This window comes from Mustela nigripes, chromosome 13 (assembly GCF_022355385.1).
Source record: "Mustela nigripes isolate SB6536 chromosome 13, MUSNIG.SB6536, whole genome shotgun sequence".
NCBI lineage: Eukaryota > Metazoa > Chordata > Mammalia > Carnivora > Mustelidae > Mustela > Mustela nigripes.
In genome coordinates this window covers 112,232,514-112,243,608 of record NC_081569.1, presented here as the reverse complement: position 1 = coordinate 112,243,608, position 11,095 = coordinate 112,232,514, and the positions used below count along the sequence as shown (strand labels likewise).

The following is an 11,095-nucleotide window of genomic DNA, read 5'->3' as shown; positions in this document are numbered from 1 at the left end:
CCAGTGGGTTAAGCCGCTGCCTTCGGCTCAGGTCATGATCTCAGGGTCCTGGGATCGAGTCCCGCATCAAGCTCTCTGCTCAGCAGGGAGCCTGCTTCCTCCTCTCTCCCTCTGCCTGCCTCTCTGCCTACTTGTGATCTCTCTCTGTCAAATAAATAAATAAAATCTTTAAAAAAAAAATATATATATAATGAGTTTTTTGGTTTTGTTTTGTTTTAAAAAGATAATGCTGTCTCCATTTTTGAACAGTTGATTCAATGGCACAGTCGGGCTCCCTGGGTCCTGTGACACTTCTCCCTGAACTCAGCGTTGTCCTCTCAGCCACCTCACCGCAGGGCTCTCCTGTTTGTCCTCAGGGTCACATTGTCCACAACTGGAAGGCGCGGTGGTTCATCCTCCGGCAGAACACGCTGCTGTACTACAAGCTTGAGGGGGGTCGGAAGGTGACCCCTCCCAAGGGTCGGATCCTTTTGGATGGCTGCACCATCACCTGCCCCTGCCTGGAGTATGAGAACCGACCTGTAAGTGAAGCCCCTGCTTCCTGGCTCCTCCTGCCTCGGACCCTCCCACCTGTGGCATCTTTGGTGAGGGTGGTATGGGCGAAGAGCTGAGTTATCATTGAAAAACCTAAATTCAGGGGCGCCTGGGTGGCTCAGTGGGTTAAGCCTCTGCCTTCGGCTCAGGTCATGATCCCAGGATCCTGGGATCGAGTCCCTCATCGGGCTCTCTGCTCAGCAGGGAGCCTGCTTCCCTCTCTCTCTCTGCCTGCCTCTCTGCCTACTTGTGATCTCTTTCTGTCAAATAAATAAATAAAATCTTAAATAAAAAAAAAAAAGAAAAACCTAAATTCAGGTCCGCTACACTGCGTACCAGGTGTGCAACCTTGGGTAAGTAATTGAACCTCTCTGAGCCTTTGTCCCTCATCTATGAAATGGAGTAGAATAATGATGCCTCGCTGTCTCCCATGGTTGTGTTGGGGATCATGAGAGATAGTTGTGTTGAGGATCAAGAGAGAAAGTGCTGGTCTGTCCAAGCACTTTGTTGGCTAGGAGGCACTGCACACCTACTGCTGCCTTGGAATTTAATATGGTGGCTTTCATCCCCTGAGGGGCGTGCATGTTCCAAAAGTCAGGCATAGTTTTAACCTGACCATCAAAAAGGTATCTGAATCGATTTTTTTTGAGGGCTCATTATGTGCCAGGAAATTTGCTTAGAGGAATCAAGGAAGAAAATGGTAAGAGATTTTTTTTTCCCCTTGAGTTATTAATCTTATTATGAAAGCAAGTGGCTAATTGAAAAAACATTCAGAATTCCAAATGTTGGCACAGGCATGGTGAGCTGTAGAGAACACTGTATTCCCGAAGAGGAGGAAGATGTCGTTAGAGGCTGGCTGAGTCAGGTACTGCACTGGGAGGAGTAGAGATTTGGGAAAGATCTGAAAGAGGGGAGAGGCAGACATTCTGAGCAGGTGGAAAGCCTTGAGTAAAAGTGAGGGGAGAGATAGATTTGGAGATAGCAATGGCCCATGTGGCCACAAGGGAATGTTCACCCATGGAGCAATGGGAAATTGGCTGGGGCCAGATGGAGGACGTGGGGAGCCATCGAAGGTTCTGAGTGAGAGAATAGATGGGTAAAAATGCTCTTAAGAGGACTAAAATGCGGAACTACGCTCTGTTCCTAGTAAGTTACTAGATCCATAAAGAAGGGATCTTACTTTATCTTCTTCCTTTTTGGCTTTCCTATATTTTTAAGCGTTCTCTACATGGGGTTTGAACTCACAACCCCTGAGATCAAGAGTTACAGGGGCACCTGGTGGCTCAGTGGGTTAAGCCTCTGCCTTTGGCTCGGGTCGTGGTCTCCGGGTCCTGGGATCGAGCCCCACTTTGGGCTCTCTGCGGAGCAGGGAGCCTGCTTCCCTCCTCTCTCTGCCTGCCTCTCTGCCTGCTTGTGATCTCTCTCTCTCTGTCAAATAAATAAAATAAAATCGTAAAAAAAAAAGAAAAAAGAGTTACACGCTCCACTGACTGGGCGGGCCGGGCGCCCCACCATTTTCTTCTTTCTTACCATGTTTTACTTCTTTGACTCTTCTAGACCAATTGACAAGCCTTTCAAGTATAAGAAAATATCCATAACAGTGCATTCCGGGTGGTGGGTTTCTTGGTAGTTGTTATGTTAACCGCTGTACTCTTTTGTAGTATTGAATCTTTCTTAAGAAAACAAAGGGAACTATTAAATAATAAGGCAAAACCACGAGAAAACATGGTGAAGGAAATGTCTTCAGGACATGGTTGACTGGATGTTGAGGGTGAAGGAGAGGGAGGTGTGTGGAGTGTCATTCCACCCTAGGAAGCTACAAAAATGAAACATCCTTCTACAGTTTCCCTCTGCCAGCCTGCAGGCGCTGCTGCTGGAAAGGGAAAACTGGGCTGCCGGAGAAGACCCAGCCTGGGCGGACTGGGGCTGCACCTTCCTCCCTGTGGTGTCAGAAGACCAAACATGATGTCTGGACACATAGCAGGAGATCAGCAAATGTTTGCTGAATTAATGTTTAAGAACAAAGACAAATTTACAGATAAGTGAGATGATTTTAAGAGGGAAAAAAAACTTTTCTAAGTCAATTTAAGACTCTAGTTCTCCATAAATTACTCTCCAGAACTTGTAGTTTAACTTGTTGACCCGATGCCCTTTAATAATCTTTAAGGATCGGTAGAGAAAGTGCAGGTTGAATGGACTGGACATAGAAAAAACTTTCAAAAGAGATATGAGTTAAATTTGCTAACTGCAGTTGTGAGCTTCATGTTGATTTCCAGACGGTCAGCTGCCTGGTTCATGGGTCTTTGAGCTGGAAGAGGTCAGGAGGAGCCTGCAGGTTCATTAAGAACAAGTTATAAAGTGTATGCATGTATATGTCTGTATGTATGTGTATATATATTAAATTAGGGAAGCTATGAAAGAGTATGCCTGGATTTCACATGGAATTTTATAGTCTCTCCTGAAATTCTTCCATTAAAATGTTGACTGCCAGCTGAGATCGTGGAGGTCCGGGGAGCTGGTTGAATCTGTTCTCTCACGATGCCAGTGAGTGAGTCAGTGTTAACTTGGAGGAACAGATTCATGGTGTTCTAGGGGACTGTGAGCCAACCTTGTCTTACCACCGTTTTTGCTGTTAGTTGACAGGAGGGATGTTAAGTTTGCAAAGCGAAGCAAGTTGGGAACCAATGCACTGGAAACCAGAATGGGAATGAAAGAATGCATCTGTTTTCCAACAGAAGCTGGAGGCCCAGTCTACTTAGATGACATTTAATAGGGTCAGCATCCATTTTTTGACCACATCCAGTGGTCAGAAAAACTCCTCTGCACATTTAAGGAATGGAGAAGGTGCAGCCCACCTCAGAAGGACTCTGGGCTGACCGCACTGAGTGTGAGTCTACGGTGCCGTCAGTGCGACCTTGGGCCGTCAGCCCCGTGCCGCCCTGCACCCCTCAGAACTTTCCTGCAGCAGCTGGTTCTGTTCTGTGGGTCTGTTGACCCGCAGCAGCTGGTTCTGTTTCATGGAAACTGTTGACCACCTGCGGAACATGTAGCAGAGTATGAGCTGGTTAAGAGTTTCAACATACCGTATGAGAAGTATGTGAAAGACTGGGGATGCTTAGACTAGAGAAAAGCGCATGGAAGGGAGCATGAGGAACGGTGCCTCCGAGGTAGGTGTTCATATCCCCATACGGCAGGTGAAGAAAGCAGGGCCCAGTGGGGATCCTCAATGGCCCAAGTGTCCACAGCTAAGGGCAGAGCTGGGATTTGCTATCAGATCGATCTGACGTGAAAGCCAGTGCATTTCCCATTTTGGCCCAGGGGCTGTGGTGGGACATAAGGTTAGTCTGTGTGGTTCTCGAAGGCAGTGTCAGAAGCAGGGAGGCAAAGTGCCCGGAAGTTGTCTCTATGCCAAATAGTCTGTACAGGGGGGAGAGCTTGCCTTAGGAGGCCATGGACTCCCTGTGGCTTGAGGTGTGTAGGAGGATCTTTGAGGACCACTCCTGGGACATGCCTGGGAGACTGAGCATTCGGCAGCAGCCGGACCTACATGTCGCAGGTTGGCCATGGCCCTGTTATCTTTGCCCACCAGGCTTCTGAGCGCTTATCTGACTGGCCATCTCTTCCCGCAGCTACTCATTAAGCTGAAGACGCGAACGTCCACCGAGTACTTCCTGGAGGCCTGTTCCCGAGAAGAGAGGGATGCCTGGGCCTTTGAGATAACGGGGGCTATTCACGCGGGGCAGCCGGGGAAGGTCCAGCAGCTGCACATACTCAAAAACTCCTTCAAGCTGCCGCCTCACATCAGTCTGCAGTGAGTGCCCAGCCCCATGGCCCGCGCCCTGCCTGGCTTTGCTGTAGCTTCTAACGTCTGTGTGACACAGGGAATGGGCCCCCAACTGCTGCACAGGCCTGTCCGATACCAGCTGGTGCTTTGGGGCCTTAGGCCCTAGCTACCTGCCCTGCTCTTCTGACCTCTTGGGGTCCCTGCTGCTTCTGCCCACCTCAGTGTCTTGAGTCCCTCCCTTCAGTTTCAGCCAGGGTGTCCAGGGCCACGTCACAGCCCCCCAGGGACCACCACTCGCCATGTCACCGGGCTTGTTTGCAGCTGAGCAGCAAGAGGGACATGTTCAGGTAGCAGGCGCATTCTTGCTCTCTGAGGTTCCTCATCCAGCTCCTCATTCAGGCAACAGTTATAGAGCGCCAGCTGCATGCCCTATATTGCCCTCGGTGCTCGGGAGATACAAACAGGGATACATCAGATCTCCTTTCAGGGCTTTCCAACTTAAGGCAGGAATTGTCTCACAGAACAGAAAGCAGGTTGTTGCTGGAGGCAGCGCTCTAAAAAGTAGGGATGTATGAAAGGAGTTCCATCACAGAGACTGTTACCCCCACAGGCAGCACCCCCTAACCTCCCAGATAGCGGAATGGTTACACCCATCAAAGACACAGGACAAGTCCCTTTCTGGACTCTCAGAGAGCTCCATGCCCGGTGCTGAAGTCTTGATTGTGCAGCAAGGGCGCTGCTAGACCATGGAGAGTGCGGTGGTGGGGGGAGCATCGCAGGCGCGAGCAGGTTCGAGTGCTGTGTGGCTTTGAGAAGTAGCTGGAGGAGGTCCCACTTTATGCAGTCATAGAGAATCATCGTTGTACACTTTACTACAAAACTGTACCTGTCTCATATAGAAACATTAGAACATGTAGATGAGCAGAACAAAAGAAACGTCTGAAAATCCTACCTCTCTAGTTCTGACGCATCACGTGATCCCCCCTTGCTCTGTGATACGTAGCACACTGGTTGCCCCTTGTTTTGCTCCCACGGCCCCTTCCCCATGGTGTTGGTGTGATGAGGGGTCCCTCTCCTTGCCTTCCTTCTGGTTAGTCGCATCGTGGACAAGATGCACGACAGCAGCAGTGGAATCCGACCAAGCCCCAACATGGAGCAGGGAAGCACCTACAAAAAGACCTTCATAGGTGAGCCTCCCCTTTTGGGGGCTGGCGCGGGCGTTGGAAACCGGGAGCCTCGCAACCTGGGATTCAGCCGTGCTAGCTCTCCTGTGTTGAGGCCAGAGCTGCCGGCGGCCAGCAGGCTGGTCTGAGATGGCTACATGTGGTTGTGGCCTTGGGTCTGCTCTTGGGTAGAGCCCAAGGCTGCCCAGGAGGTTAAAGTCAGTGAGGTCCCAGCCAAGCATCCCCAGGGAAGCCAGCCTGTAGCCTGTCATCTAACTGGTGCTGCCCTTGCCCCAATGCAGGCTCCTCCCTGGTGGACTGGCTCATCTCCAACAGCTTTTCTGCCAACCGTCTGGAAGCCGTGACCCTGGCCTCCATGCTCATGGAAGAGAACTTCCTGAGGCCGGTAGGTGTCCGAAGCATGGGAGCCATTCGCTCTGGAGACCTGGCCGAGCAGTTCCTGGATGACTCCACAGCCCTGTACACTTTCGTAAGTTAGGGAGGGAGTTCCTCTTGCCACTGGGGCAGAGGAAGGAGGAGGTAACAGAATGAGCACCGGGGGTCCACAGTCATGGGCGAGAGCCCTAGGGTTTGGGGACCTCTTCCTCTCCGGGTGGAGTGAGGTTTCTGATCGAGGATTTTCCTTTCCCCTGTGGTAGCCCCCAGAGCCTGGAATTGGGACGTTTTTGGTCACGGAGTCCTTGTTCTTTCTTCCCGCTAGGCTGAGAGCTACAAGAAGAAGATAAGCTCCAAGGAAGAAATTAGTCTCAGCACTGTGGAGTTGAGTGGTACAGTGGTAAAACAAGGCTATCTGGCTAAGCAGGTATGCCTGCCTTGGAGAGGGAGGAGATGGGCAGGTGCCCCCCCAGGGTGGGAAGGGCTGAGCGTGCGGAGGACAGCTGCTCATTACCAGCAGAATCTGCTAAAGCGGGAGCCAAAGGCAGCTGCAGGCCGCAAGACGAGAGGCACAAGAACATGCCCGTTCTCTCTGTCTCTCTCACAAGCGCGCACACACAGAGTCCCAAGGTTCAGGCGAAGCAGGCCCAGGAGTCATGATCACAGTCCCGAGAACCAGCGTCTGCCTCTGTACCCACTGCGAGCACTCGGCCGCGAGGGCGTTGCTTGCAGGGCTGGGGTCTGCATCTGCCGGCCTTCAGCTTCCTGACGCTTCCTGGGGTGTCTGCCTCTTTCTCTGTGAGGCTGCACACCTCCCTCATGCACTTTTCCAACAAAAAATAAGTCTTGTCCACCTACTTCAGTAGGTCAAAGATGACATTCTGTCGTGTCACGTCAGTGTTTAAAAACTGACCATGGCCACTACTGCCCACCATGTCTGGGGGAGCGTCCCTGTGATGGCACACCTGCGTGCTGGATGCACAGGCCAGCCTTGAACAGAATCACACGTGCCACCACGTGTGAACAGACCTTCTGCACGCTGCTCCTGTTGGTGCACAGCCCACACGCTGTGTGAAACGGCGAGTCTGTCCAATGGACACATGCTGCTCGGTGCCATTCCTGTGTTACTTGGGACACACATTGTCCTTGTCTCCTGCTTCTTGCACATCAGGATCCCCACCTGCTCTTAGATTACTTGCCACGCATGGGACAGCTTCTACCCCGAGGGCCGTGCTGCCCAGGCCCCATGGGAGTCTAGTGAGGGTAGGGAGCCAGTGCCTGGCCGGCCAGGGGGAGGGGGTAGGAGGGACTCTGGGGGCTCCAGGCTTGGGGGCTGAGGACGCATGATCTTGGGGGTGACGCCAAAGAGAGCCCTACACATCAGTATCTTGTACATTAAGATTTTTAACATACGATTGATCACTTCTTCCTTTTTCCGATGGAGAATGCTAAAGTGGATTTTAGTGTCCATGTGAGCACATATCTCCATGAAGCTGTAGGTTTGCTTCTGACACTTAAAAGCTGGTGCCCTCGGGTTCCAGTTTGCCTGGGAGCTCTTAGTCCAGTGGATACCTGCTGCCTCCCTGTCTTCTTTACACCCTGACTGGGGTCTGGATAGTGCTCCCCTGTCCCTTCAGTGTTGACCCTTTCTGGTTCTGTCCACTAACTGTGACAGTGTTCTTGCTCAAGTGTCTTGGGGCAGGGAGGTCCAGGTCACTGCAATCCTCAGGTCTCCAGCAGACTCCGTCCGGAAAGCAGTCCCTTGTGGCAAGTTGGCTTGGGCAGTAAATGCAAGGAAGTGGGAGGAAGGGTCAGGGCTGTCCCTGATGAGCCTTGAACCCTTTCTTTGCGTTAGGGGCACAAGAGGAAAAACTGGAAGGTGCGGCGCTTTGTCCTGAGGAAGGATCCGGCTTTCCTGCATTACTATGACCCTTCCAAAGTGAGTGCTGCACGTTCACTTAACTACTGTGTGTGAGGCTTCAGCCGCTTCTCTCCCGAGCCCAGCGGGAGCCAGCCCACTGACTGTGCCAGTGTCCCTCCCGCACTTCTGCTGTGCGTGCCATTCCTTCCATGATCCAAGCTGTACTCAGCGGTCTGATCATTTCTTTCAGCACGCTATTGCCTGCGCAGAGGGTTATCATTATTTTCAGAGGAAAGCATCTTTTAGTTTCTCTAAAGCTTTTTGTGGGGCTGGGGAAGGTGGGGTGGCCTGTAAAGGAGACTCCTAACTGGTGCTCCCCAGTCTCTTTGCCCCTTTCTGTGAGGAGATCCCATGAATTCTGCCCCTCAAACTTTTGTTCCCACCAATGTAGTGGAAGGTTTCTTTTATTAACATACTGTTTAAACCATACTTTACTAATTTTCTTGTTTTCTTTTTTCTAACCAATCAAAGAATTGCTACTCTTGAGTTTCAGATAATAAGTATTGTTGTATGATGAGTTGATCTAATTCCAGTTAAAAGTAAAGATAAATGGCCTTTGAGCTGGCATGTCCAGCCTTGTCTTGATAAATGTGTGATTTTCATTCAGTTTTTTGAAATACTGAAGAGTGGGCAGTTCCTCCCTCACCAAGCTTGTCAGGAATCCCCGCCCTAAGGGGAGCGCCTGAAAGAGTGAGAAGGAGCCCTCTGGGACCCGGCCAGACGTCAGGGAGGGCTGAGGGCTGGGGTGGAGCGTGGCCCTGCCACTGCTGGCAGTGATGCCAGACTTCCTTATGGTGCATGTAGGTGGCCACGTGATGTCCGTATTCGGTCTCCTCGGTTACAGTTGACTCTCACTTTGTTTGCTGGCGTGAGGGTGGTTTCAGGCAAGATGGCAACTGCCTTCTTTCTCCCTTTTGTGCATTCGCACTATGCCTCATCAGGAATTCTTTCTGCTGCAGGAGGAGAACCGGCCAGTAGGTGGGTTTTCTCTTCGTGGTTCACTCGTGTCTGCTCTGGAGGATAATGGCGTTCCCACGGGTAAGGCACAAGTCCGTGCAGGCCTGCAGGCCCTGGGGTGCTCCTGGCCCCGCCTAGTGGCGCTCTCCTGATGGACTGAGCGACGGGGGCTGAGTAGGTCTCAGTGAGACGATGAATAGTGTGAGTTTTAGAGCCAATTTCAGAATGAGGGAAAAGGGCATGTGGGGTCTTCTCAGTGTCTCAGCAACACAACGCAACATAAATAATCCTTCTCTGGTATCCTTTCCCCTCAGTTTCTGTGCTTACTGGCAGATAAGCTTCCACCTAAGAATAGTAGCCTACCCAGTGTTTAAGGGTCAGCACTATAGTATCTGTTAGCACATTAACTTCACAATAGCCTGCTAAGAAAGATGGTATTATTCCCATTTTATGGATGTGGAAATTGAGGTTCAAAGAAGCTAAACAAGTTTAATTCCCAAATCTGTGCCTACTTTAAACATAAAAATCCTGGATTCTCGGATGTGAATGGAACTGCTGTAGGCAGCGGGTGAAGAGGATGCAGGGGAGGGATGGGGAGTAGAAAGGAGGGAAAAAGGAAAGCGGGCATCTGGTGGGGTTCCCGAACTACGTACATTGGTATTTAGTAATGTTTTTACTAAATTTTGTTTGTGGCTTAGTTGACTTCTAGCTGAAAGCAGACACGGATACTCACTCACTCATTTTTCTTCTGCCTAGGGGTTAAAGGGAATGTCCAGGGGAATCTCTTCAAAGTGATTACCAAGGATGACACGCATTATTATATCCAGGCCAGCAGTAAGGCTGAGCGAGCTGAGTGGATTGAAGCTATCAAAAAGCTAACGTGACGATGTGTTCCCGAAGGAACAGGACAGGATTCCTCTCTCCTATCAGATGGTACAGGCAAGATTTCTTGGAGAAGGGGAGAGTGTTAAGACTTTCAGCTTCTTTGTATATTTTGTCCGGCCTTGCAGTGAGACTGGAGTTCCTTCGATCACAATTGGCAGTGGTGCTGTTTCCTTCCCCACCTTCCTGTTAATAGCCTGGAAATGCTAGAACCGCCGTTAGCCGGGAGCATCTTAACTTTCACCCATCCTCACAACTAGCCATTCCTCCTGCACCAAACCAGCTTTCCCGGTTGTAACACTAACTAGCCATATTGTAATACTAAATTAAACACTAGTCTCATGTTGGCTGTCTCTGAAATGCTGTCCAAAACTAACTCCTTCTCTGGAATTAATAAAAACTGGCAAGTTTCTAGAATTCCTGTATAAAGTTTTATAGTTTTCAAAGGTTTTTCAGGCTTGATGCTATACCATTTATTATGCAAGATTATGAAAACATGTCAAGTGATCTTTGTCTCTAAGACTTGCTTCATCTTAAAATCAGAATTTTGAACATTGTTTTGAAGAAAAAGTCTGCCTAAGCATATACACTGCAGAAATCATGGACTCAGTTGGAGAGATTAGTCACACATACAACAAATGGTAAAATTATAGCATTTCTATGAAAAATGGCAATTCAGGAAGAGATGCAGAGCAGGAGCTGCTTAAGGACAGAGAAAGACGTAAACGGGAAAAGAATTAAGGAACGAAATTTTGGTTTACATTAACTGAGACATATAGGTACCAAGAAGCTTCACCAGTTGGGAGGTTAATCTGAAGTAGTGAAAAGTCTGTATCATACAATATCTTTAAAAACATTTTTATTAAAGTTTATACAGTAATCTGGCACAAGCTACTGCCAGCATTCTTGCCAAGTACAAGTGCTTAGACTTTCTTTAATGAAGAGATATGTAACTTATATTTAAGGGGAGTAGATATTTCCAAAGTGCTTAAGGAAAAAAATTTTCCTTTTAGATAGCGTGAACTGTCTCCTCTTAATCTTGTCTAGAATACCTGACCCGAATGGTCAGGAATTCCAAGCTAATGAGGCTTTATTTTATTCCTTACATTGTAAGAGACTACCTTTTAAAGCACCATTTTCCATTTGGCATTTCATCAAGGTCTAATATCCCTGGAATTAGTTTTTTTTTTTTTTTTTTTTATTGCTCTCCGAATATCAACAGGTGTTTCTCTAAATTAAACTGCATTTGATTTGATGGCTCGACTCCAAATTGGCACAACTGCACCCTGTTCTGTATAGGGGTATCAGAATCTTCATGTGTTGAAAAAGTAGATGGCCATTACCTTGAGGCAACTCTTGCCGAAGTACTAGTACTTGAATTTTTAAAAATCCCTGAACCATTTTAAAGGTTCTTCACACAAAAGTAACTGTGTCAAGAGTGTTTGAAAGGATGGCAGT

General features: G+C 49.1%; 1 protein-coding gene across 1 annotated transcript in view; it reads left to right on the top strand.

The window, feature by feature from the left end:
- Positions 1-10,088, top strand: part of PLEK2 (pleckstrin 2) — a 20,425-nt gene extending 10,337 nt beyond the window's left edge. Inside the window, exons 2-9 of the mRNA XM_059373435.1 lie at positions 357-521; positions 4,164-4,345; positions 5,414-5,505; positions 5,784-5,971; positions 6,203-6,304; positions 7,733-7,816; positions 8,758-8,836; positions 9,512-10,088. Of these exons, the coding sequence (XP_059229418.1) occupies positions 357-521; positions 4,164-4,345; positions 5,414-5,505; positions 5,784-5,971; positions 6,203-6,304; positions 7,733-7,816; positions 8,758-8,836; positions 9,512-9,639 (1,020 nt within the window). The 3' untranslated portion in view covers positions 9,640-10,088. The remainder of the gene's footprint in view (positions 1-356; positions 522-4,163; positions 4,346-5,413; positions 5,506-5,783; positions 5,972-6,202; positions 6,305-7,732; positions 7,817-8,757; positions 8,837-9,511) is intronic.
- The last annotated feature ends 1,007 nt before the right edge of the window (positions 10,089-11,095 follow it).